Genomic DNA, 21,974 nt, shown 5'->3' on the forward strand with positions numbered 1-21,974 from the left:
GAAATGATATTAAGTGGATAGATCCAGCTGAATCTAAACATGCTTCCAACTTTGTTGGAAAGTTAAATCTCAAAATTTAAGGCAACAGCCAACCGATTTTAATTTGCAGCAATCGAACGTTTTTATGCATTCAAAGTTCTTATAAGAACCAAAACCTTTGGATGAACATATTTGAAAGTTCAAGTCTTAATTAGTTGTCAAGTCATACTTCTTAATCCATCAAGATTGAAAACGTGGTCATTAATTAGTCAAATGGTTAAATTGGAATTAAGGTTGATCAAGTCCAATTAAAATTGTAAAAAATAATTCTTAGCTGAATAGATTTTTAATCGATTCAATCCATGGAACAATAAAAAAAAAAGGAAACTGCTCTTTGGTTGGACATTAATCCTGAGAAGCTGATTTTGAATTGTGTTTAATCTCTTATTCAACGCCATTAATGTTTGAAATTGATGCTTTTACTTTGACAATTGAAGGAAAATCTTTTACAAGGATGAGACAAAGGTACAAACCAAACTCAAAATGACTAATTGTTTGAACAGAAATACATTGCGATATAAATATAATATATAGTATAATATAATAATCACAAGTTCATCGCAAAACAAGAGGGAAATAGAAACACACGTTTACTTGGGAGTGAGTGATGGTCAATTTATAACATTATACCATCTGAATATATACATTTTGGATCCAACAAGATTCACTTAAGATTATTTAGCAAGACAGCCACTCATGAAATCTACAAGCATGGATTTACAGCAGCATGTTCTATATATATTTTTTTACCCAACGACCAAATATGGCAATCAAAAAAAATAAATGCCACAGCAAAGAGGGGAAGAAGAGGTCATATGAGCAGAGTTCATGAAAACCAACTTTTCTCCTTTTTCACAGATTTGAGCTGCATTACCAGTTGCCCGCGTTGAGCCTCGACTTCCGCATACTGGAGGCTCATATGAAGGTACCGCTCTTTCATGTCTCTTAGCTCCAATTCTAACGAAGAGATTGTTTCTGAGTTGTCGTTGATGACCTTCTTGAGAGCTTCAATGTCATTAGACTGATTCTGAGAGATGACTCTGAAAAGTTCATAGCTAGTGAGAACAACTTTATCAAATGGAAGGGAGAGGGAAGGAGGGCAATCAACCACCTTTGGTAGCATAACAGCACGAGTTATATGAGTTGGAGATACATTTAAAGAGGCACTTTGGATATGTGAATTTTTTGTGTTTATATCATCAAGTCTAGATGAGAAACGAAACAAACCTACTAGATAAGTGCCAGACTGATCTACCAAGTGTCAGTACAAGTAACAACATTCCTCTAATTTAACCAATCCTTTGTCTTTGTGTGAATCGTGAATAACCACCGGTGGTAGGTATAAGATTGTAGCATTCTCAATCATGTTCAAAGCAAATATTTTCCATCATAAGGTCAAGATTCTCCCTCAACTTGTGTCACAGAGATGAACCATAGTGAGCACTCAATATGCCACACCTTCATTGCATCATTTAATTGGATAGCGGAGAGAAGACGGAGAGGAAAAGAACAAAAAGTTTCAAGTGCAGAATTTGGAGGAAGAAAAGTATTCTATTACTTACCAGATAACACTGCATGGGCATATATAAACTCATGATAAACCTCTTAACCCTAGAAGTATGAGGTGGGACAAAATCCACTAGAGCGTTTGAATAGATATGTTAAAAGTGAAGTTGGTGTTAGATTTGTTCAAACATCAAATTTGATGCTAGAGTTAGTAATTATCCCTTTGAATAATATATTTATTACTTCCAACTACTTTCTTCTATTAAGTAAAAGGCCAATTTGGCTTCTCATAACTGATCACCTTCACTCATCTTTTTTCAAGATTTTTTTCTGATGAACACTAGCCTTGGTGCAGTTCTTTCAAATACAAATTTCATCATGACAGTAGACAAGTATCATGGTTGTCCAGGATCCCAGGTATTGTATTTCATTAATTTTCTTTATGAGGATATCAATCAGTAGGTAAGTAATAAAAAGTAAATCAAATAAAATCACAGCTAGAACATAAGATAGAACATAGAGAAAGAGTTGCAAGAATGCTTGCCTTCCAAATTCCTCTTTGTACATGTTATTTCTCTCCAAAAACTCAGTTTGTCCTGACCCAAGTGAAAGGGTATCTGAGTGATGATCAACTTCATTGCTGATGCATGAATCTTCAATATGGAAATTTGAAACCTTTTTCTCCTAGCACATTTGAACAAATGAATCAACAAAATTAAGATTGTTCACTAGATAGAGTTTTCTAAAGATCAAACTAGATTATATACCAATGAGAAACTAGAACCATCATTACAACTAAACAACTGCGAAGCATTTCTCATGCCCTACTGATATCTATTACATAGTTCAAAAAAATCAGTGAGATGTTTCTTATACTGACATGCATGCTAGATGATGAAATTTGGAATATTCAAATATGCTTCAGTATATGAATTGTTGTGCCAACCATAAGCTAAGATTATTATTTCCAACCAAGGGTGAGCTAAGAAAGAAGCAAGCCAGCAATAGAAAGTTGCCACTACTAGTTTTTTCAACAGGCTCGAACATGGTAACATCAAACTAAAATCTTGTCATGCAAAGTACATATACTTTGAGGATATAAGGTACAATAATTTGAGTTAATCCTAACTTGACCTATATAAACTGGTAGATCAGATGGGCTGGTAGTTCATGATATTGACATGTTTTAGATTGTCCCTCTTAAAGTTGAATTAGGTTTAGAATTAAATCTTACCAGAACATCTGGTAAACCCAAATCTAATCATAACATGGGTAGACAATCCGTACTTTAGTGATGGTGAACTAATGGATCGTCTTCAACAGGTTGGGCATGATCATGTCAGTTCAGAAAACAAGATTTTTTGGATTAAGATCCCTACACAGCAAAATTAGGATAAGCAAACTTTAGTGAAAACAACATATTAGCTGACAAGTACAATTTATGATAGGGTCCTTATTTTCTTTCATTCTTAACTAATTTGTTTCTACATTTTCTTATGTTTTGATTTCAGCACAGTTCTAGCCCTCGCATTTCATTAATCAAACATTTTATCAGTACCAAGATGTTACCCAAAGGTTGTTTTACTGCACCTCTTTCAATTTTAGGACATAACTGGACTAGTGTACAACTCCATATGGATTGAACTGGCTTCTCAATAGATCTAAGAAGTTTCAGGAATTATACTAAAAGTTTTTTCAATTGAACAAAAAGTTGCATTAAAAACAAATTACTTATGATGTTAAGTACATGCAATGCAGTACCTGGCTATTCATTTCTTGATCCTGAGACAATCTTCTCAACATTTTAGTCTCCATGGATTGCACTTTCTTCATCAAATCAACATTCTCCTGCTCAAGATTTTGAAGCTTTCTTTGATACTCACTGTTTGTTCGCTTTACTCGATTAAGTTCATTCTTCAATTCCACTTCAAATGCACATGATGCTTCTTTTACTGATAGGTCATTTTCCATCCTCAAAAGTTTTTCTTGCAAGGCTATCCTACTGCACCTATCATCTTCAGCATCACATAAAGCCCTCTGCATGTTGGAAAGCTTTTCAGTCAAAGAAGATTTCTCTGACATCAAATTTTCATGTTCTTCTGATAATGACTTCAATATCTCTTCTAGTTTTTGCTTTTCACAATTTGTTTCATCAAGAGAGTTTTTAAGGTCCAACATTGTATTTTGAAGATGAGAGAATTTCTGCAACTGAACTTTTAACCAAGAAATTTCTTCCACTAATTCTTGTTTTTCATAGTCTGAAGCTTTATGCTTCAACTCTAAAGCACTCACCATTTTCCTATGTTTCTCTTCACTAGATTTGACACCCTCCATCACTCGTTTCATATGCTCAATATCAGCCATTAACATTTCCTCGCTCTGTTTGGAAGCATTATGCAAATCGACTAACCCTTGAATCTTATCCTTAGACTCTTTCTGCAGTTTTTGTAAATCACCCTCATACATCTTAGCTTTTGAACTCATTTCCTGCAGGTTACATTCAAGCTTAGACTTATCTGATCGCAGAACTGAAGCTTCATGAACTGCAGCTAGTGCTAGTTTTGCTTTTTCATCCTGACTTGATGTCATTTGTGCAGTAAGGTCAGCTATCTCTTTCTCAAAGTTCTTAACTTCAACCGTTTTCTCTTTTTCAATCTTATTCAACAGAATATGTGCCTTCCCTATTCTTTCTTCATGTTCCTTGACATCTTGAAAATTTTGCTCAAGTTGTGAAAGCAGCAACTTCTCCTTAGATACAATTTCCTTTTGTAGCGAAGAAAGTTTCAATTCTAAAATATCAACTTGCTCATGAAAATCAAGATTCTTGTTTCTTGTTTCATGCAATTCAACTTCAAGCTGTGTAACATGCTCATGCAACTCCACTTTCTGTCGCTTCAGGTCTCCTGTTAGTTTCTGAAGAGAGATGCAGTCTTCATTGAGACTCTCAATTGTTGCTTGCAGTTTTGAATTTGATCTCCTCAAAACATCCGACTCTTCTAGTGCTTCTGATAACTGCTTTTGTGTCTTCAGTAGTTTTTCTTTAATTTCTGATTTCTGCACTTCATTTTCACCCTTATGTTTTTCAACTTCATACTTCAAATCTGCTAGAAGTGATCGGGTATCTTCTAGTTCCAATCTTTTGGATTCTTTATCATTTGTTATATATCTTAGTTGGGCTTCTAAGCCAGATACACGTTCAGACAAATTGATATTTTCTTGTTCAAACTCAGAGATTTGCAACTCTAGTTCTTTTTTGCAACTTTCAAGTCCCGTTGTTTTTTTCTCAAGTTTCTTATTAGCAGAAACATGAAATTCCATGCTACCAGTAATCTCTTTTAAATCATTCTGCACATCTTCCAAAATTTTAGACATTTCATCATTTTGTTTTCTTTGAGATGCCAAATCTTCCTCCAGTTGACGTTTCTCTTTATGAAGGCTGGAAATAAGTTGCTCAAACTCATAAAAACTTCTAGAAATATCATCCACTACATGACGACTCTTCTTCTGACTGAGAAGACCTGTGCTCACAGGGGAAACATTACGATCACCAGCATAATCATTATCTGCAACATAATTATCCTCGGTAACATCGTGCATATCTGACAAGCTGAATGGCTCAACTTTGTCTGACACTCTCATAGAAACAGCATCAAAACCTTCCAAGTCATTTTCAAGATTTAGTTTAAGTTTTTGATGCATATTGGACAGTTCCAAGTTTTTCTCCCTAATTTCCTTGTGCATTTCGCGGAGCTTTGCCTCAAGGCCACTCGTTTCATCCTTATAATGCTGCAGTTCTATTGCAAGATCAGCAGAAGCTTTTTCAAGGTCCTCGAATTTAGTTGACAAAGTTGCAGTTGTCACTTCTTTCCTTTTAAGCTCATCCTCAAGTTCACAGATTCGAGATTTAAGGAAGACAATTTCATATTCACACTTGTTAGTTGAAATTTGATAATGAGACCTTTCAGACATAAAATCATGGGATGGACCTCCTTTTTCAGCATCCTTGCTTAACTTCTTTAACTTGTATAACAAATCAAGATTTTCTTCTGTTAGCTCAGCACAATCCCTCTCCAATTCCTGTACTTTGTTTCTGAGAGACTCAACTTCCCTTTCTAGACCAGAACTACTTCTACTAGATAGCATTTGCTCATCCAAAGACTTACAACTCCTATCTTCTACCTCTTGTCCATTTGGACTGCTCCGTTGCGAAAGGTTAGCTATCTCCAGTCTCTGCTTCTCTGTGATCCCTTCCAGTTCTTGAAGTATTGTGACAAGCTCAATATTTGATTCTTGGGTTTGTTTCAACTGTCGAGCTAAGTTGCCATTGGATTCTTTCTGAAACTTCAACTCCTCCTCCAGTTCCTTTTGCACACTATCTCTTTGTTCAGATAGTGATTCCTCTAATGCTGCTTTTAGTTGCTCAACTTCAAGCTTTAAAGAGTCATGTTCTGTGTTTGCAGCTAAAATCTGTTCATCCAGCTTTGCCTCATTCTTAGATTTTTCAGAAATTTCTTTCTTTAAACTCTGAATATCAAGTTTCAGTTGCCGAGAATGCCTTTCCCACATCTTAACCTCATCACGGAGTTCCTCTATCTCTTCAGCAGCTTCAAGAAGATCCTTTGAAGAATCAGACGGCCTTAATGAAGGCATCCTCACTCCACTTCCAGAAGCTTGTGCAGCGGTATCTTCCCATTGATTAGTATGAACCGAGGAGCCTGAGGTCCTAGAGTTGAAAGAAGATTGATATGATCTTAGATGTTCGTCTACACGAACTGTGCCATAATTTGCATTTTGGCAGCCAGATGAATCTTGTCTTCCAATGTATTGCACCCCATTTGAGCTTTTTTTGGGAGAAAAGTATGTCCTGCCCAAGCTATCAACTGAATCAGAACTACGGTGTGAGCCTGACGCCGAGAAGCTTGTGTCCTGTAAGAAAGATGTAAAATACTTGTTAAAATAATCAAAGGCAGTATCCATTTGAAAGTGAAACAAACTCCGAAAAGGAATAGAACATTATCCTTAGTAAAGTACAATACATTCTAAAAAAGATGCAAATTCCATGACAAACAGAAATAAAGACGGAGAGCATGAAAAAGGCAGCAAATGAATGTTCCTATTTGTTGAATAACTTATTTTAAGCACATTGGTTAACCACATTCACGATGATAGAAATGCTAGGAAAACGGTCAAAATGGTGCACTGGTATATCACCCTATTTCCATATTCGTCTGGGTAGGTGTTGCTCAACTGATTGTTTGAAGAACCATCAGACTTGCCATCCAGGTCATCGTTATTATTCTGATCTTCAACATGAGAAGCTTTTTTAAAAGATTTCCCAACTCTGCATTATATAAACCATTATCAATAACATATAGTGATAGCACTGGGATCAAACAAATCACCAATTGACCTGAATTTTGATTTTGGGGGAAAACACTGAACCTTGACCTGCACATGAAAATAGAAAATATTGTCAATTGAACAAATTGAATTAAGTTACTTTGATACTGATACTTCCTATACGGAGCAAGAAGCCTGTGACTCAATTAGAGACATCATCCTTGAACACAAATGGGCAGCATTCATATGAAAATTTGAAAACTTATATTAGCATAAAAAAAAAAGGGCAGCCCCGTGCACGAAGCTCCCGCCATGCGGGGTCCCGGGGAAGGATCCACTGCACGCAGCTTTACCCTGTTTTTTGCAAGAGGCTGTTTCTAGGATTCGAACCCGTGACCTTTTGGTCACATGGCAACAACTTTACCGTTGCGCCAAGGCTCCCCTTCAAAACTTATATTAGCATGCAAATAGAAAATAAGAGAAATTATGAGAAAATAGCTTCTTTGGATTAAGTACACAGTTGACCATGTCACCCATCTTATCTTCTCCTTCGAGTTATACTCTTTGTTTGAAACAGAAAACCCAGAACAAGCTATGCATCCCAATTATATTGGTTGGCTGTATCAATCTTATATGCCTAGTCGGCAGAAACTATCTTTAAAACTGTTTATCAATTATACAAACCAAAAACTTTCTTGCCTTATGGACTATGCTCTGGCTGATTTTTGTTTAAACTTTAAAATACTAATAGAAAAAAACACAATGAAAATGTACATATATTCTATGATGGTATTTACAACATTTTGTGTGTGTGAGAATCAGTTTATATAAAATGTCGCCTTCAATGAGGCAACCAAATAAGCTAATTTAAGTTCATTATGTGATTATCACTTTTGTCGATGATTGACAACAAATATGCTCATTTAAAGATACAAACATCACTAGAATCTTCATAGTTTCAGTTAGGGAATGCAAATTAAATAAAGAGTAACATTACTTGTAAAGTTGTCCCAGAATCACAATTCTTCAAAGGAAGGAAGACAGGGGCAGCATCACCTGCACTTATATAATCTGCTAGATTTAAGGTAACCTCACCAATGATCACAGATCTAGCAGAAGCCTGCACAAGAAATCCATTCTAACATACATAGTCATAGCTCTTAACCAGCATAAACTACTAATTTCAGCAAAAGGAGATTTTATCTAATATTAACATATGAAATTACATATAGAAACATAGTAATTTTTGTGTCAGACCGGTGAAACAACAATCTTAAAATGGCTTTCTTCAAGCTCTTTTGATGTATTATCTTGGGACACCCATATGGACTCTGCATCAGTCCACTGACAGTTCCCATTTCTCACTGTAGCTTTGCTAGTTTTACTAATTGTTTTTCCAGTCTCCACCGATACAATAGAAAGAAAAAGTCTGTCCCATACTTTAGGAACCTGTACGTAAAAAATAAAATCAAACAATTATTTTCCAATCCATTTATTTTATACCATAAAATAAACAAGTAGTGCAAAATTCATATAAACACAGCAGAACAAGTGATGTTAAGTGTGTTAGCTATATATATATAGAGCAGTATATATATGTTAGCTGTATATATAGCAGAATATATCTGTATATATTTGTCAATTATGTTAGCTGTTAATTAACTTAATTAGCTTACTAATTGCAGATAGTTTTCTAAGATAGATTAATATTCTTGTATATAAATATACATCATCTTTCAATAAAGATATTAGTATATATATATATATATATGGAAACAGATTATGATTGTAATCAATCATAATTAATTAAGGATCTCCTTCTTGATTAACATAAGTATATATATGGAAATAGATTATGATTTTAATCAATCATAATTAATTAACATGTGTAAATGTGTATAAATGAAGACGTTCATATGTAATAAAAAAAATTGTATTCCTCATTCTCTCTAAGTTTCATCATTAAGTTCCGTAAAGGTATCAGAGCATTAAAATTCAGCCGCTGCCCTCTTTTTTCATGCAATATTTTTTTCCAGCAACGTTTTCTCGCACCAACAAAGCTAAGATCTGAAAAACCCTCTTTTCCTTTCTACCTACTTCTTTCTTTTATCCAAAATATTATTTGTATTACGTGACGACCATCTACCAGAAGTCGGTTGAGAATTGCTCTTAACATTGCTCCCCTCGTCGACAGTCTTCTCTACTGATCGTCTTGGTCTCTTCCCCTTGTGCCGATCTTTGTTGTGGGCTTATTGCTTCAATTTAAGCTTCTAAATTTTCTCAATACATCCCCCATCCTATTAATATTACATTTTATGGAATAAACTATGATTTGTGGGTTGAAGAAACGTGTAGTTTTCTTAAAGGAAGACTTCTTTGGCGCATTGTTACTGGTGACATATCTAAACCTACACGAAAGCTAGATGAAGCAGAAGATATGTTTACAGAGCGTCTAGTCACCTGGGATGACATAAACCACCAAATTTTGACATGGTTTCGAAATATTTGTGCTAAGCGAATTAAGCTCGACTTTCGGCGTTTTGATACTGCTCAAGAGGTATGGAATTTCTTAAAGAAGTGGTATTCTGTATCTGATGATGTCAACCAATTTCAGCTATATACGAGACTTCATCGAATTCCATAATGACTAGAACAAACAATTCATAGTTATGTCTCGGAATTACAAGAAATTTGGGATCATATTACACTTGGTGATCCTGTACGGCCAAGTACTGACGTAGCTACCATCTATATGCCAATCTCCGTGATCGTCAACATATCTGGCACTTGTTGATGACTCTCCAAGATGATTTTGAGTCTATTAGAAGTTCTCTTTTTCATCGAGGATGTTTGCCAAACCTCGACGTCGTAATTAAGGAGTTAATCACCGAAGAGACTCGTCTACATGCTCTACACATAGAAAAGTATGTATCTTTAGTTGATACTACCTTGGGTCAAACACCTCAACATTCATACAGAAGCTCCTGAAATTATTGTAAAAAGCTTGGACATCATATTTCTGGATGAAAAAATTGATATACAAAAATGTCGCGCAAGGTCTATCATCCAAGGTTTTTCACCCTGCATCTTCTTCTACTATTGTTGCTACCACAGATGGTCCAATAGCGAATACCCTCCCCAAAATTCTCCTTTAAAGACCTTCAGTCACTTCGCCAACATCTCCAACCAGATAATGGTACCATATCTTCCCCTGCACTATCTGCTACTTCAGGTACTTTTACCTCATGGTTCTTTGATTCTGGTTATTGCAATCATATAATTTCTAAATCCTCTATTTTTACGTCTTCTAGAAAGTCATCTATTCCACATATTGTTCACACTGCTGATAATACTACATTACATGTTTAAAGTATAGGCACTACTTAAACCTCTACTTTGTCTATCTGATACTTTTCTTGTTCCAAAACTTTCCCTAAATCTTATATGTGTTGGACAATTATGTGACCTTGGCTTTAACTTATCATTTTCGAGTAATGGTTGTAATGTGCAGGATCCACAGACGGGCAAGCTCCTTGGAACAGGGCGTAGGGTTGGGTGGTTGTTTGGACTGACTTCTCTAAACCTTCCATCACAAACCTTTGTTGGAGCTGTCACCTCTCAAATTTGACATTCTCGTCTAGGTCATCTATTTATTGACCATTTGGAATCTTAAATTTCTAGTGGTTCTCTAGGCTATGTTAAGAAAGATACTTTTTATTGTGTTTCTTATCAATTATCTAAAGGTCATGCCTTATCTTTTTTGCCAAATGATTCTATTTCTTTAGCTCCGTTTGATATGATTCATTCTGATATATGGGTCCTGCACCACATGACACTATGAGTGGTTTGAAATATTATGTGATATTTATTGATGATTTTTCTCGTTACACATGGATTTATTTGATGTGTAATAGGTCTGAGTTGTCCTCTATATACATTAGTTTTGCCAACATAATTCAAACTTAGTTTTCCTTAAAATCAAAATATTACGCACTGATAATGCCATGGAATATAGAGATTCAAAATTAACTCAGTTTTTAGCACATCAGGGTATCATTATTCAAAAATTTTATCCTAGAACATCTCAACAAAATGGTCGGACATAACGCAAACACAGACACATCCTCAATGTTGTTTGAGCCCTTCACATTTCTTCCTCTTGTCCTAAAACTTGTTGGGGGGAAGCATCATTCACAGCCGTTTATACTATCAATTGTATCCCTTCTCCCATCATAGGTAACATCTCTCCCTTTGAGTGTCTTTTTAATAAAGCCCCTGATTATCATACTCTCAAAGTCTTTGGTTGTGCTTGTTTTGTACTATTGCAACATCATGAGTACACAAAATTAGAACCTCGAATCCGACTATGTTGTTTCCTAGGGTATGACATCGAACACAAAGGGCATAGATGTTGGGATCCACTATCTCAAAGACTTCGTATATCTCGTCATGTAACCTTTTGGGAACATAAGATGTTCTCAACTCTCTCCAAATTTCAAGTCCACGAATCTCCTCAACAATTCCTTTCTGATCCTACTATTTCTTTGTTCCGTAACATCTCTTTTGCAGGATCATCTAATAGTTCAAGCAACTCAACCTCACGTGAGCCTTCTACCTTAGAGCCTTCTCCAACTGAGGATCCAACACATATTCCATCTGATCTCCCTTATCAGACACTCCTCTACCTACTCGTCGTACTAATCGTGTAAGTCAACCCTCTGTTCTTCTTCGTGATTTCATGTCTACTCAGCTATTGTCTCTCTTTATGAACCTCGCACTTTTCGTGAAGGCAGTTCTAACCTTTTATGACAGCAAGTAATGATGGGAGAATTGCAGACACTTACTAAAACAAATACTTGGGACTTAGTTGATAAACGTTCCAATAACTCTATTATTAGTTGCAAATGGGTCTTTAAAATCAAGACTCGAGCTGATGGTTCAATTGTCAGATATAAAGCCAAACTTATCGCTAAGGGTTATACTCAAGAATATGACATTGATTATGAGGAGACATTTGCACTTGTTGCCCGCTTGACTTCAGTACGTAGCCTTATTACAGTAGCTGCTAGTAAAAGTTGGTCGTTATTTCAAATGGATGTCAAAAATATATTCCTCAATGGTGATTTAATAGAGGAAGTATATATGCAACCTCCACTTGGCTATGATCCTCCTCCTAATAAAGTTTGCAAACTTCGCAAAGCACTATATGGTCTCAAACAGGCTCCTCGAGCATGGTTTGCCAAATTTAGCTCTACTATTGGGCATCTCGGCTTCCAGTCTAACTCCTATGATCATGCCTTGTCCTTACGCAAAACAAATCAAGGGAGTACTCTACTTTTACTACGTGGATGACATGATAATCACTGGCGATAACACAAATGGGCATCAATGATCTGAAATCCTTTCTTCATTAGTAGTTTGAAATGAAAGATCTTGAAAACTTAAGTTATTTTTTGGGCATCAAGTTATTACTTGTCACAAGCAAAGTACGCCACAAATCTCATATCTCGGGATGGCATCACTGACACAAAAACTACTACTACCATTTGTCTCCACTAAGCGTTTGTCCACTACTGATGATACTCCTCTCAGTGATGGTATGCTTCATCGGCAACTAGTTGGAAGTCTTATATATCTCACTCTCTCTCGGCCAGATATTGCCTATGTCGTTCATATTGTGAATCAGTTCATGTCAACTCTTCATACCACTCATTTTTCAACAATTCTTCGCATATTACGATACATTCGAGGAACTTTATTTCATGGGCTACACTTTTCTCGCTCATCTCCTTTAGAGTTGCGAGCATATTCTGATGCTGGTAGGTGACCCAACTGATCGTCGATCCACCACTGAATACTGTTTCTTTCTTGGTACATCTCTCATTTCATGGCGTAGCAAGAAACAAACCGTTGTGTCTCACTGCAGTACTGAAGCAGAATATCGAGCCCTTGCCTCTGAGCTTCTATGGCTACGATGGTTACTTCAAGATATGGGTGTTTCTTTGTCTTCCGTTGTCCCACTCTTTTGTGATAATAACAGTGCCATGTAGATCGCTCACAATGATGTCTTCCATGAACTCACAAAAATATTGAGATTGATTGTCATCTAGTACAACATCATGCCACTCATGGTACTCTACAGTTGATTCCCATATCATCACAGACTCAGATCGTAGACATTTTCACCAAATCTCATCCACCTCAGCGATTTCAAGATCTTGTCCACAACCTCAAGTTGTCCAATGATTCTTTCCATCTCAATTAACATGATATCACAACATTAGAGATTTGAAATTAGGGTTCCATCTCCACTGTAACATTCATCAACTCATCGCCCATCAGCCATTGCATCTCAGTCGATCTTCTCTTCACCCTTCATGGTCTTTATCTCCGTCACCTCGAGCAACCTTCTTCGCTACAACCTTTTGAAACTTCCTTCGAATTCCAACAACCTTCTTTGTTGTAGCCTTCTGAAACTTCCTTTAGATTTCAACAGCCTTCTTCGTTGCAGCCTTCTGTTTTGTAACCTCTATTTGGTCTTCCGTTATTTTTGCTAGGTTTCAAGGTCTTATGGCTGTGATGTCTAAAATCACGGACCATAAGCTAAATGGTTTAAACTACTTGGATTGAAGTAAGAATATTCGCCTCTATCTATGAAGTATTGATAAAGATGGTTATTTGATTGATAATCCTCCTAAAGATGATTCAAAGCAGATGGTTATTTGACTCACTTGTTCTTTCGGATTCGAAATTTTATTGATAGTGAGGTAATTGGTTTGGTCAATGAATTTGTGAAAGAACTGATGGATTACAAAATTTTTTTACTTTGGAAAAGAGAATCTCTCCCACGTGTATGAGGTTTGCAAAGCCTTTTATAGAAAAACAAGATCAATTATTTTATAACATTCAAGAAGACATATGAGTAGCTTAACATGTTGTTGCCCTTTAGCCTGATGTGAATGTTCAACAACGCCAACGAGAACAAATGACTATCATGAGCTTCCTCACTTGCCTGACTTTAAGTCTGCTAAATCACAAGTTCTCTTTCGTTCTAAGATCTCCTCTTTACAAGATGTATTTATTTGCATTCTCCATTCAAAAAGTACTACATCTGTTTCGCTTAGTAGTGCTTTGGTAAGTCACAATACTAATTATATGCCTGGGAGATCAACTAGTCATGGTGGAAACAAAAAATATGACTTTCAGAACTTTGAAACTCGAACACCGAATTCTAGTGGTATTGTGTGCAACTACTGATGATAGCCAGACCATATAAAGTTTGAATGTAGAAAAAAAGCAGCAAAAACATTTGACCCATATTGTGTCCACTAATGATACCTCTGATAAATCCGTTCTTATCTCTGCACATGAATTTACCAAGTTCTCACAATATCAGGAATCACTCAAGAATTCATCATCTTCTATCACTGCTATTGTTGATTCAGGTAAACACAGTGCATGTCTTCTTTCCTCATCCTCCAAATGGGTCATTGATTTTGGTGTCATGAATCATATCATTGTTAATTCTAGTCTCTTTTCTACTTTTCAGTTCAAAACTAGTAATCCTACTGTTACTTTAGTTGATAGGGTTCCATCTTGTATTCGTAGGTCTAGCACTATCAACCTTAACCCTTTGCTTCCTCTATCCTCTATCTTACATTTACCTAATTTATTCTTTAATTTGCTCTCTGTCAGCTAACTAACTCATAATCTTAACTGTTGCATCTCATTTTTTCCTGATCATTGTTTATTTCAAGATTTATGACGAAGAAGATTATTGGTAAAGGACATGAATCTGGACACACCACTCTCAAATTATTTTGCTTGCTTGAGTGTCACTTCTCCCTTTGAGGTTCATTGTAGGTTAGGTCATCCATCTCTCCCTTTGCTTAAGAAGCTTTGTACACAATATAGTAAGGTGTCTTCATTAGATTATGAATCATGTCAGTTTGCAAAATATCACCGTCTTAGTTCGAGCCCTAGAGTCAATAACCATGCTATTGTTCCTTTTAAATTAGTTTATTCTAATATTTGGGGTTCTTATCCTATTTTGTCTAAACTTAGATTTAGGTACTTTGTTACTTTTATAGATGATTATTCTAGTGTAACTTTGTTATATTTAATGAAAAGTCATTCTGAGTTATTTTCTCTGTTTTATGCATTTTGTGCTGAGATTAAGACTTTTTTAATTGTGTTTATCCATACGTTGCGAAGTGATGCTACGGGAATCTCATGTCTTAAGTCTTTTATTCATACTCAATTTCACACGAAGGACATGGGGTGCTAAAGTATTTCTTGGGTATTTAAGTTACAAGGAATAAAAAATGTATATTTCTATCTCAAAGACAATATGTCTCCTCAATCTATTAACTGAGACAGGAAAATTAGGGGCAAAGCCTTATGGTGCTCCAATGATTCAGAACATGCACCTCACAGGAGAAGAAAAACTATTTGAACATGATATCAAAGATTGGTTGGGAAGTTAAATTACGTTACTGTTGTTGGATCGGGTCGCACATGAGGGGGGGGGGGGGGGGGGAATCATGTAGTTTTGAAAATTTATTTCTGTTGAAATTTAAGTACGCAACGGAAAATTGAGAAGAAAAAAAACACAAGAAAACATGGTCGGTTTTACATGGTTCAGAGCTTCCGGCGACTCTACTCCAAGACCCAGGTAGACCTATCGACGGATAATTCACTAAAATACTTCTTTCAGTACCTCTGGAAGAGGTAATCGAGTACGAAAAAAGTTAGAACAAATATAACACCCTGTACTTATTCTTTTGCAATAATTAATTACAAAAAAACTTCCGTTACCGACACGTATGAATTGAAGTGAGAGCGCTCGAGTGTCGGTGTCAATGTGCCGGCCGCGATCGGAAGTCCTCGGAGTAGTAGTCGGGCGCAACACCTTCGCAGCAGAGTCGCAGCAGAGTCGCAGCAGGATGCTGGTGTAGTTGGAATCGCGAATGGACGCGTAGTGGCTCGTATATTAGTTGTTTTTTAAAGCTTGGTCGAGACTGCCTTAAATAGGGCATGGAAGGCACCTTCCATATTGTAGGTGCCTCCAATGACAGAAACGTTATCCCGTTTTTGTTGTGCCTTATCTGCGCTGAGATCCAAATTTTATCTCTTGGAAGGCGCCTTCAAGCCATTGAAGGCGCCTTCGGGTACTGTTTATCCGAAAGCTTTTTGCTCCTTTTTACCCTGCAAGTTGTGTTAGTCCAAAACTAAAACATCTAATCTGCAAAACAAAGTTAGCACAGTGAAAATAAGAAGCAGTAATTAACTCCTGTCCTCCCAGGACCAGGAACTAGTCAAGGTCTCAAATTAGAGATCCAAAATGGACCTAACCTGGACCGACGCCTACTATCCCTCAACCAGGACGCGTCGTCACAAAGTTACTCTCCTCCAGTGACTTACCTTTACTTACCATCTTGCAGTTGATTGACTAGTGATCCCCAGGTCTTCATGTCAATTGTCCGGTTCGCAGACCTAACTGGACTTCTGCTGGTTGTCCGGTCCTGCGGACCCAACCGGACTTTCTGCCAGATATTCGGTCAGCCCGTTGACTTATCTAGACTTCACACCAGCTATCTGGTCCTACGGGCCTAGCTAGATTTCAGCCTGGTGTCCGATCCTTTGGACTCGTCAATTCCTGCACACTCGGTACAACAATTAGCTCACAAAATACCTAACTTAACTCACTTGTCATTCATCAAAACCTGAGTTAGACCGTTAGTGCAAAACTGCACCAACAGATTCAACAAAACTTGATTTCTACATGATATGTAAAGACTAGTGAACAATTAGAGACATTTTCACAAAAGTTCCAAATGAGATTCGAATTGATTATCTTTGTAACAAGTTGGGCATGATTAATATCTATGCTCCAACTTGAGGGCGAGTGTTAGCTATGGGTCTCTCTCTCTCTCTCTATTAATATTATGTTAGTTGTTAATTAGCTTCCTAATTGTAGATAGCTTCCTAAGATAGATTCATAATCTTGTATATAAATATACCTCGTCTTTCAAATAAATATACCTCATCTTTCAATAAAGATATGATTCTTTCCATCTCAATTAACAAAGTGATGCAGGAGCATCCAGCAACACCACCGGTGTATGCCCTTTGATACGGCTATGTGCCCCTTCAAGCTGTGACGAGAAGAAAACGTGCCTATCAACCTCCCTCTTGGGCCTTGAAGAAGGATGATCAACACTATCGACAAGGAAGATGACTTGCCAGTGGCCTCCTGACGTGGTTGTGCTCTATTTGGAGTCCAGACGACGCAGAATCGACTTTGGTCGACACGGCCAAGCCGTGCCCAAGGGAACGACCGTGTTGCAACGTCATGGTTCACATGAATCGGGTCTCCAAAACTCTAGATCTAGTCTTTTGACTTTTCTTTTATTTGTTTCGAATTTTTAGAATTTGTTTTCTTTTTTAAAAATTAATTTAGATTTTATTTCTCTTGCATTTTCTTAAAGTTAGTTTAGATTTTATCTTTTTTTATAAGATTAGTTCTTTTTTTTTTTTTGTTGCGACTTTTCTGTTGTGACTTTTTTTTTAAATTTCTTAGGCAATTTAAACAAGGGTTAGGGCTCTTGTAAAGGTATATTGATATTGATGTTGAGTTTGGTTTTGATTTGAATAAAAAAATTATTTTCGTTTAAACCTAGAGGTGACTCCTCTTCGTTGGTGAATCCCCTACTTCCTACGCTTTCTCTGCAAACCTCTAATTCGAACGTTGCACTCGAAGTTCCTTCCCCTGCGTCAGTTGGTATCAGAGTCTTAGATCAAATGGAGGGTCGTCAGTAATCGTGATTCTAACCGAGGAAGTCTCACATCGTGATCGTAGCATTCAAGACAAGATACTTGAAAATCTACAGAGGCAAGTCACAGAGTTATCTCAGCGTCTAGCGACGCAAGATCATAAAGATCGTGAGGTAAACGGTCGAGGTCATAACAGGAAGGTTTCGGCTGAGGAAGTCTCACACTATGATTGTAATGCCCGAGATCTTAAAGGTCATAAGTTCTTTTATTTTAATTTAGATAAAAAATTTTTTGAAAAAGATATAAATGAAAAGATTGAAATAATCGGTGATCTAATTTACGACGAAGATGAGATCGAGACGATTAATGATCCAATTTATGACGATGATGAAATAGAAGAAGTCATCGATGAAGTTGGTGATGGAGATTTAGCGGATTGTAAAAAGGAACGAATGAAGCAAACACAACCCGACGATGGTGAAATATCCCCACAACTTATTGATGCTAATAGTGTTGCACTTCTCAAATTAGCAACCAGCCACCAAAGGTAATTTATCCAAAGCAACCCAATGGATGGATCTTTTGCTACACAGCTTATTCAAGGGCAAAATCAACAGACATGTAATGTTAAGGGAATCATGGGTCTAGCACAGCCACAAAAACCTTTGAATATGGAACCCTCTTCATTGTATAGCCATGGAATAATACAAGCAAAATTTGGACTAAGTGGTATTGGAGTGAATCAAAGAGTCGGTTGCCTTCTTCTGAAAGGCTGGCCTTTGACAGGAATTGACCAGTTACGCCAAAACTTTGCCCCTCAGGCAAACAAACCCTTTCTACCCAATCAAAGCCAGTTTCTACTTCTATCGTCTGGACCTGCAAACAGTACTGGCACAGGAAATACTGCAGCACCTTGTGCTAACTCGCGCCCATCAACTCCATCCATCCATACTCCTGGTGATGGTGCTTCAATGGCTAGCACCTTGCAAAATTCAAGCACCATAGCAAAAAGTTTGATGATGTATGGAACAGATAAATCAGGAAGGGTCTTCAAGTTCTCTAGAAGACTTAGAGCACTTTGGTGATGTTGGTTCATTAGATGATAATGTTGAATCTTTTCTGTCAAATGATGATGGAGATGGCAGAGACATATTTGCTGCACTGAAAAGTAATGCTGAGAATAATGTGGAACCTTTAACTAGTTTTAGTTTTAATGAGGTTAGTTGTATCCAAGCCAATAACAGCAAAGTAGTTTACTACAATTTCTCTTCAGATGGAAAATTACTTGTTAGTGCTGGATATGATAAAAAGGTTGTCCTATGGAACATGGAATCCCTGCAAACTATGAACAGTAGAGAACACTTGATGTGGCGATGGAAGGAGGCCTACTTGGCATGGGATCAACTGCCACGGGGGAGGTCAAAGTCAATATGGTCAACGTCCAAGTGTCTAAAGGCCGAACGGAGGGTAAATGTAACGGCCGGTTGGGACAATCAGGGCCTGACCGACGGAAATATGCCAAGGAAGACCGGATAGTTTATCCGAACGAAGGAAGGCAGGTTACGCAGCCAGCGTGGAAGAGCGACTGAAGCAAAAAGAGCGGAGGGCTCCCGGCCGAGCGGGTAGCGACTGAAGCAAAAAGAGCGGAGGGCTCCCGGCCGAGCGGCTACCCGCTCAACCTGGGACCTGATCGGGGACGGAGCAGAGTCCCGGTCGAGCGGCTGCTCCACTCGGCCAAGTAACGGGACCACTATAGTATCTCCCGACATCCTTTTGGGAAATAGTGTCACTGACACGAGGCATGGTCGATAGGTGGATCGTACGGTGGAAGCTTCTATCATCGCGTCAGGGATATGCATGTCCTGTTAAGATATGGTGTCAAATGTATTTTCCTGACAATGCCCTTTCATGGGACACCTGGGAGAGTGTGCTCATGCCTTGAGAAGCACACACGGTGCCCACCAGGGCTCTATATAAAGGGGGCCCATCTCCGGAGGAGGTATGCGTTATTCTTGAGTTCCACTGTCGCTACTGTTGCTTCGCTTTTCTCCACATTCCGGTGACTGACTTGAGCGTCGGAGGGCCAACACCGGGGACCCCTTCCTGACCCGACACTAACGTCGTTTGTATTGTAGCGCGGAGCGAAGCCCGCGTCCAGTCAGCGAAGCCGCCACTTCCCAGCTTCACGCTTTCGGACAAGATCAGCACGCATATCATTACAAACATCTATTTTCAACCCAATTCAAACCAGTTGGCAAAAGCAGATGAATTCGAGAATAAGAATAGCATTCATGATGTCATGCTAGTCGGTAGATCGATGAAGATTCCCAAAGTCTAGAGGATCTTCCTCCCAGGTTACTACCTGACACTATCATGAACTCGAGGATGAGTTATTTTCAACCTGGGGTGTCTGATGCAAAGCAGCAGCACCCGTTTATGTCCTCTAATACGGCTATGTTCCCCTTCGAACTATGACAAGAAGAAAATGAGGCTATCAACCTCCCTTTTGGGCCTTAAAGAAGGACGATCGAGACTACTAAAAAGGAAAATGACTTGCCCGTGACCTCCTTACGTGGTTGTGCTCTATTTGGAGTCTGGACGAGGTAGAATCGGCTATCCAATGGCTGACACGGCCAAGCCGTGTCCAAGGGAATGATCGTGTTGCAGCGTCATGGTTCACGTGAACTGGATCTCCAAAACTTTAGATTTGGTCTTTTGACTTTTCTTTTATTTGTTTCGAATTTTTAGAATTTGTTTTCTTTTCTAAAAAATAATTTAGAGTTAGTTTAGGTTTTATTCTTTTTTATAAGATTAGTTCTTTTTTACTTTTTCTTCTTCTGTTATGACTTTTCTATTGTGACTTTTTTTTTAAAATTTCTTAGGCTATTTAAACAAGGGTTAGGGCTCTTGTAAAGGTTTGTTGATATTAATGTTGAGTTTGGTTTTGATTTGAATATAAAAATTAATTTCGTTTAAACCTAGAGGTGCCTCTTTGTTGGCGAATCCCCTTCTTCCTACGTTTTATTTGCAAACCTCTAATTCAAATGTCGCACCCGGAGTTCCTTCCCTGTGTCACAAAGTGTTAGGCAATAGAGGAATCCAGCAACACTACAAGATATGGATAAAGTGGCTACCAGTCTGAATCTGAAAACTTTGGTGCCCTAATAATGAATTGGGATTCAGAATTCAGCAGGAACATTTAAAGGTCCTTTAGCTTCAATCAGGAGATTCAAATGTCAATTGTTACGCTTTCCTTGATTCATCCTTGAGGAATGAATTAAGGACATGAGCATCCAGCCACTCTGTTCAACTTTGTTAAGTCAATAATGATGAAAAGCTTGCAGGTGACCAGAGTGAGAATTACTGTCAGACTATGCAGAATGAGGGCAAAAAGAAAATTGATAGAAAAGGTACCACTAACTTGCAGTCTCCAATGAATTGAACGAAATGCAAACATTTTACCACTAACTTTCTAGAGGTCACCATCATGAGACCAAGAAAAAGCATTGTTCTCCAGCTGCTTAGATTTACAGATCCAGCACTTTGTTCAACAACAGGTAGCACAAATTTCATCAAAGTTCAACCTGACTACCTCAAGAACATCTCTTTTCATACGTTGCTCGCTATTGCAAGTAAAAAACTCAAATGAAGGGCCAGTATAGCAGCAGAGATTAGTGATGTCAAACAAAAGATTCAACACCCAAATTCACACAAGCAAACACCAAACAAGAAGACAAGACCCGAATCAAAGCATACAGGGAAGAATATTCACCTTGGTAGCCTGCAGATTGGAGAGCTTAAACTCGACTTTCTCCCCGAATCGTTCAGACCTGTGGCGATGCAACTTGAACATCCTATATCCCCCTCCTTCACTGCTTCCTCTTCCTCCTCCTCCTCCTCCTCCTCCTCCTCGAGATGATGCTTTCTGCTATTTCGAAAAACTAGAGGAATCTTTGCTGCTGAAAGCCGAGCGATTCCCCTCGCTCCCCTCTCGTGATCGGGAGAGGTCGGAGACGAGAAAGAACAGCGACGCTTTTTTTCCCTCGCTTCACTCGCCGCTTCTACTCCCCCCCACTGCGTTAATATCATTGAGGTATTCATTGCAGTGGCGCATGTGTAGCAGCCGGATCTCCTCCAACGTTCGCAACATCCAATCCCTCACTTCTCATGGTGTCAACGGAGAAGATTTCGGTTTCAGAGCGTTAGGATCATTCGAGTCATCGCACGGCCTTGTTTCTGATCCCCACTAGCGGCCGCTCGCCGTTGCAAAAGATTCCGTCAAGCGAAGCCCGTTGGAATGGACAGCGATTGGA

At 38.0% G+C, this 21,974-nt stretch overlaps 1 protein-coding gene across 3 annotated transcripts; it reads right to left on the bottom strand.

The window, feature by feature from the left end:
* Positions 1-633: 633 nt before the first annotated feature.
* On the bottom strand, positions 634-21,737 carry LOC121984779 (cingulin-like). Of its 3 annotated transcripts, none has more exons than XM_042537910.1 (8): positions 21,434-21,737; positions 8,143-8,334; positions 7,883-8,005; positions 6,956-6,993; positions 6,757-6,886; positions 3,307-6,471; positions 2,090-2,220; positions 634-1,079 (listed from the first exon to the last, which is right to left on the bottom strand). In XM_042537910.1, the coding sequence occupies exons 1-8, from the start codon at positions 21,512-21,514 to the stop codon at positions 866-868; spliced, it is 4,074 nt and encodes a 1,357-aa protein (XP_042393844.1). In that variant the 5' UTR covers positions 21,515-21,737; the 3' UTR covers positions 634-865. The 3 variants fall into 3 exon arrangements, with proteins under 3 accessions (XP_042393844.1, XP_042393843.1, XP_042393845.1); XM_042537909.1 differs by having other exon boundaries at positions 2,090-2,229; positions 21,434-21,736; XM_042537911.1 differs by lacking the exon at positions 8,143-8,334 and having other exon boundaries at positions 2,090-2,229; positions 21,434-21,736.
* Between the last annotated feature and the right edge of the window lie 237 nt (positions 21,738-21,974).

The sequence above is a fragment of the Zingiber officinale genome, chromosome 5B, assembly GCF_018446385.1.
Source record: "Zingiber officinale cultivar Zhangliang chromosome 5B, Zo_v1.1, whole genome shotgun sequence".
Taxonomy (NCBI): Eukaryota; Viridiplantae; Streptophyta; class Magnoliopsida; order Zingiberales; family Zingiberaceae; genus Zingiber; species Zingiber officinale.

What these genes read in the sequence shown, in the direction of transcription:
- LOC121984779 (XM_042537909.1), bottom strand. Translation starts at nt 21,514, where the DNA reads ATGTTCAAGTTGCATCGCCACAGGTCTGAACGATTCGGGGAGAAAGTC. An exon ending in CAGACGAATATGGAAATAGG is followed by an intron (nt 6,472 to 6,756) that starts GTGATATACCAG and finishes TCTTTCTTACAG; the next exon opens with GACACAAGCTTCTCGGCGTC. An exon ending in TACAAAGAGGAATTTGGAAG is followed by an intron (nt 1,080 to 2,089) that starts GCAAGCATTCTT and finishes TGAACTTTTCAG; the next exon opens with AGTCATCTCTCAGAATCAGT.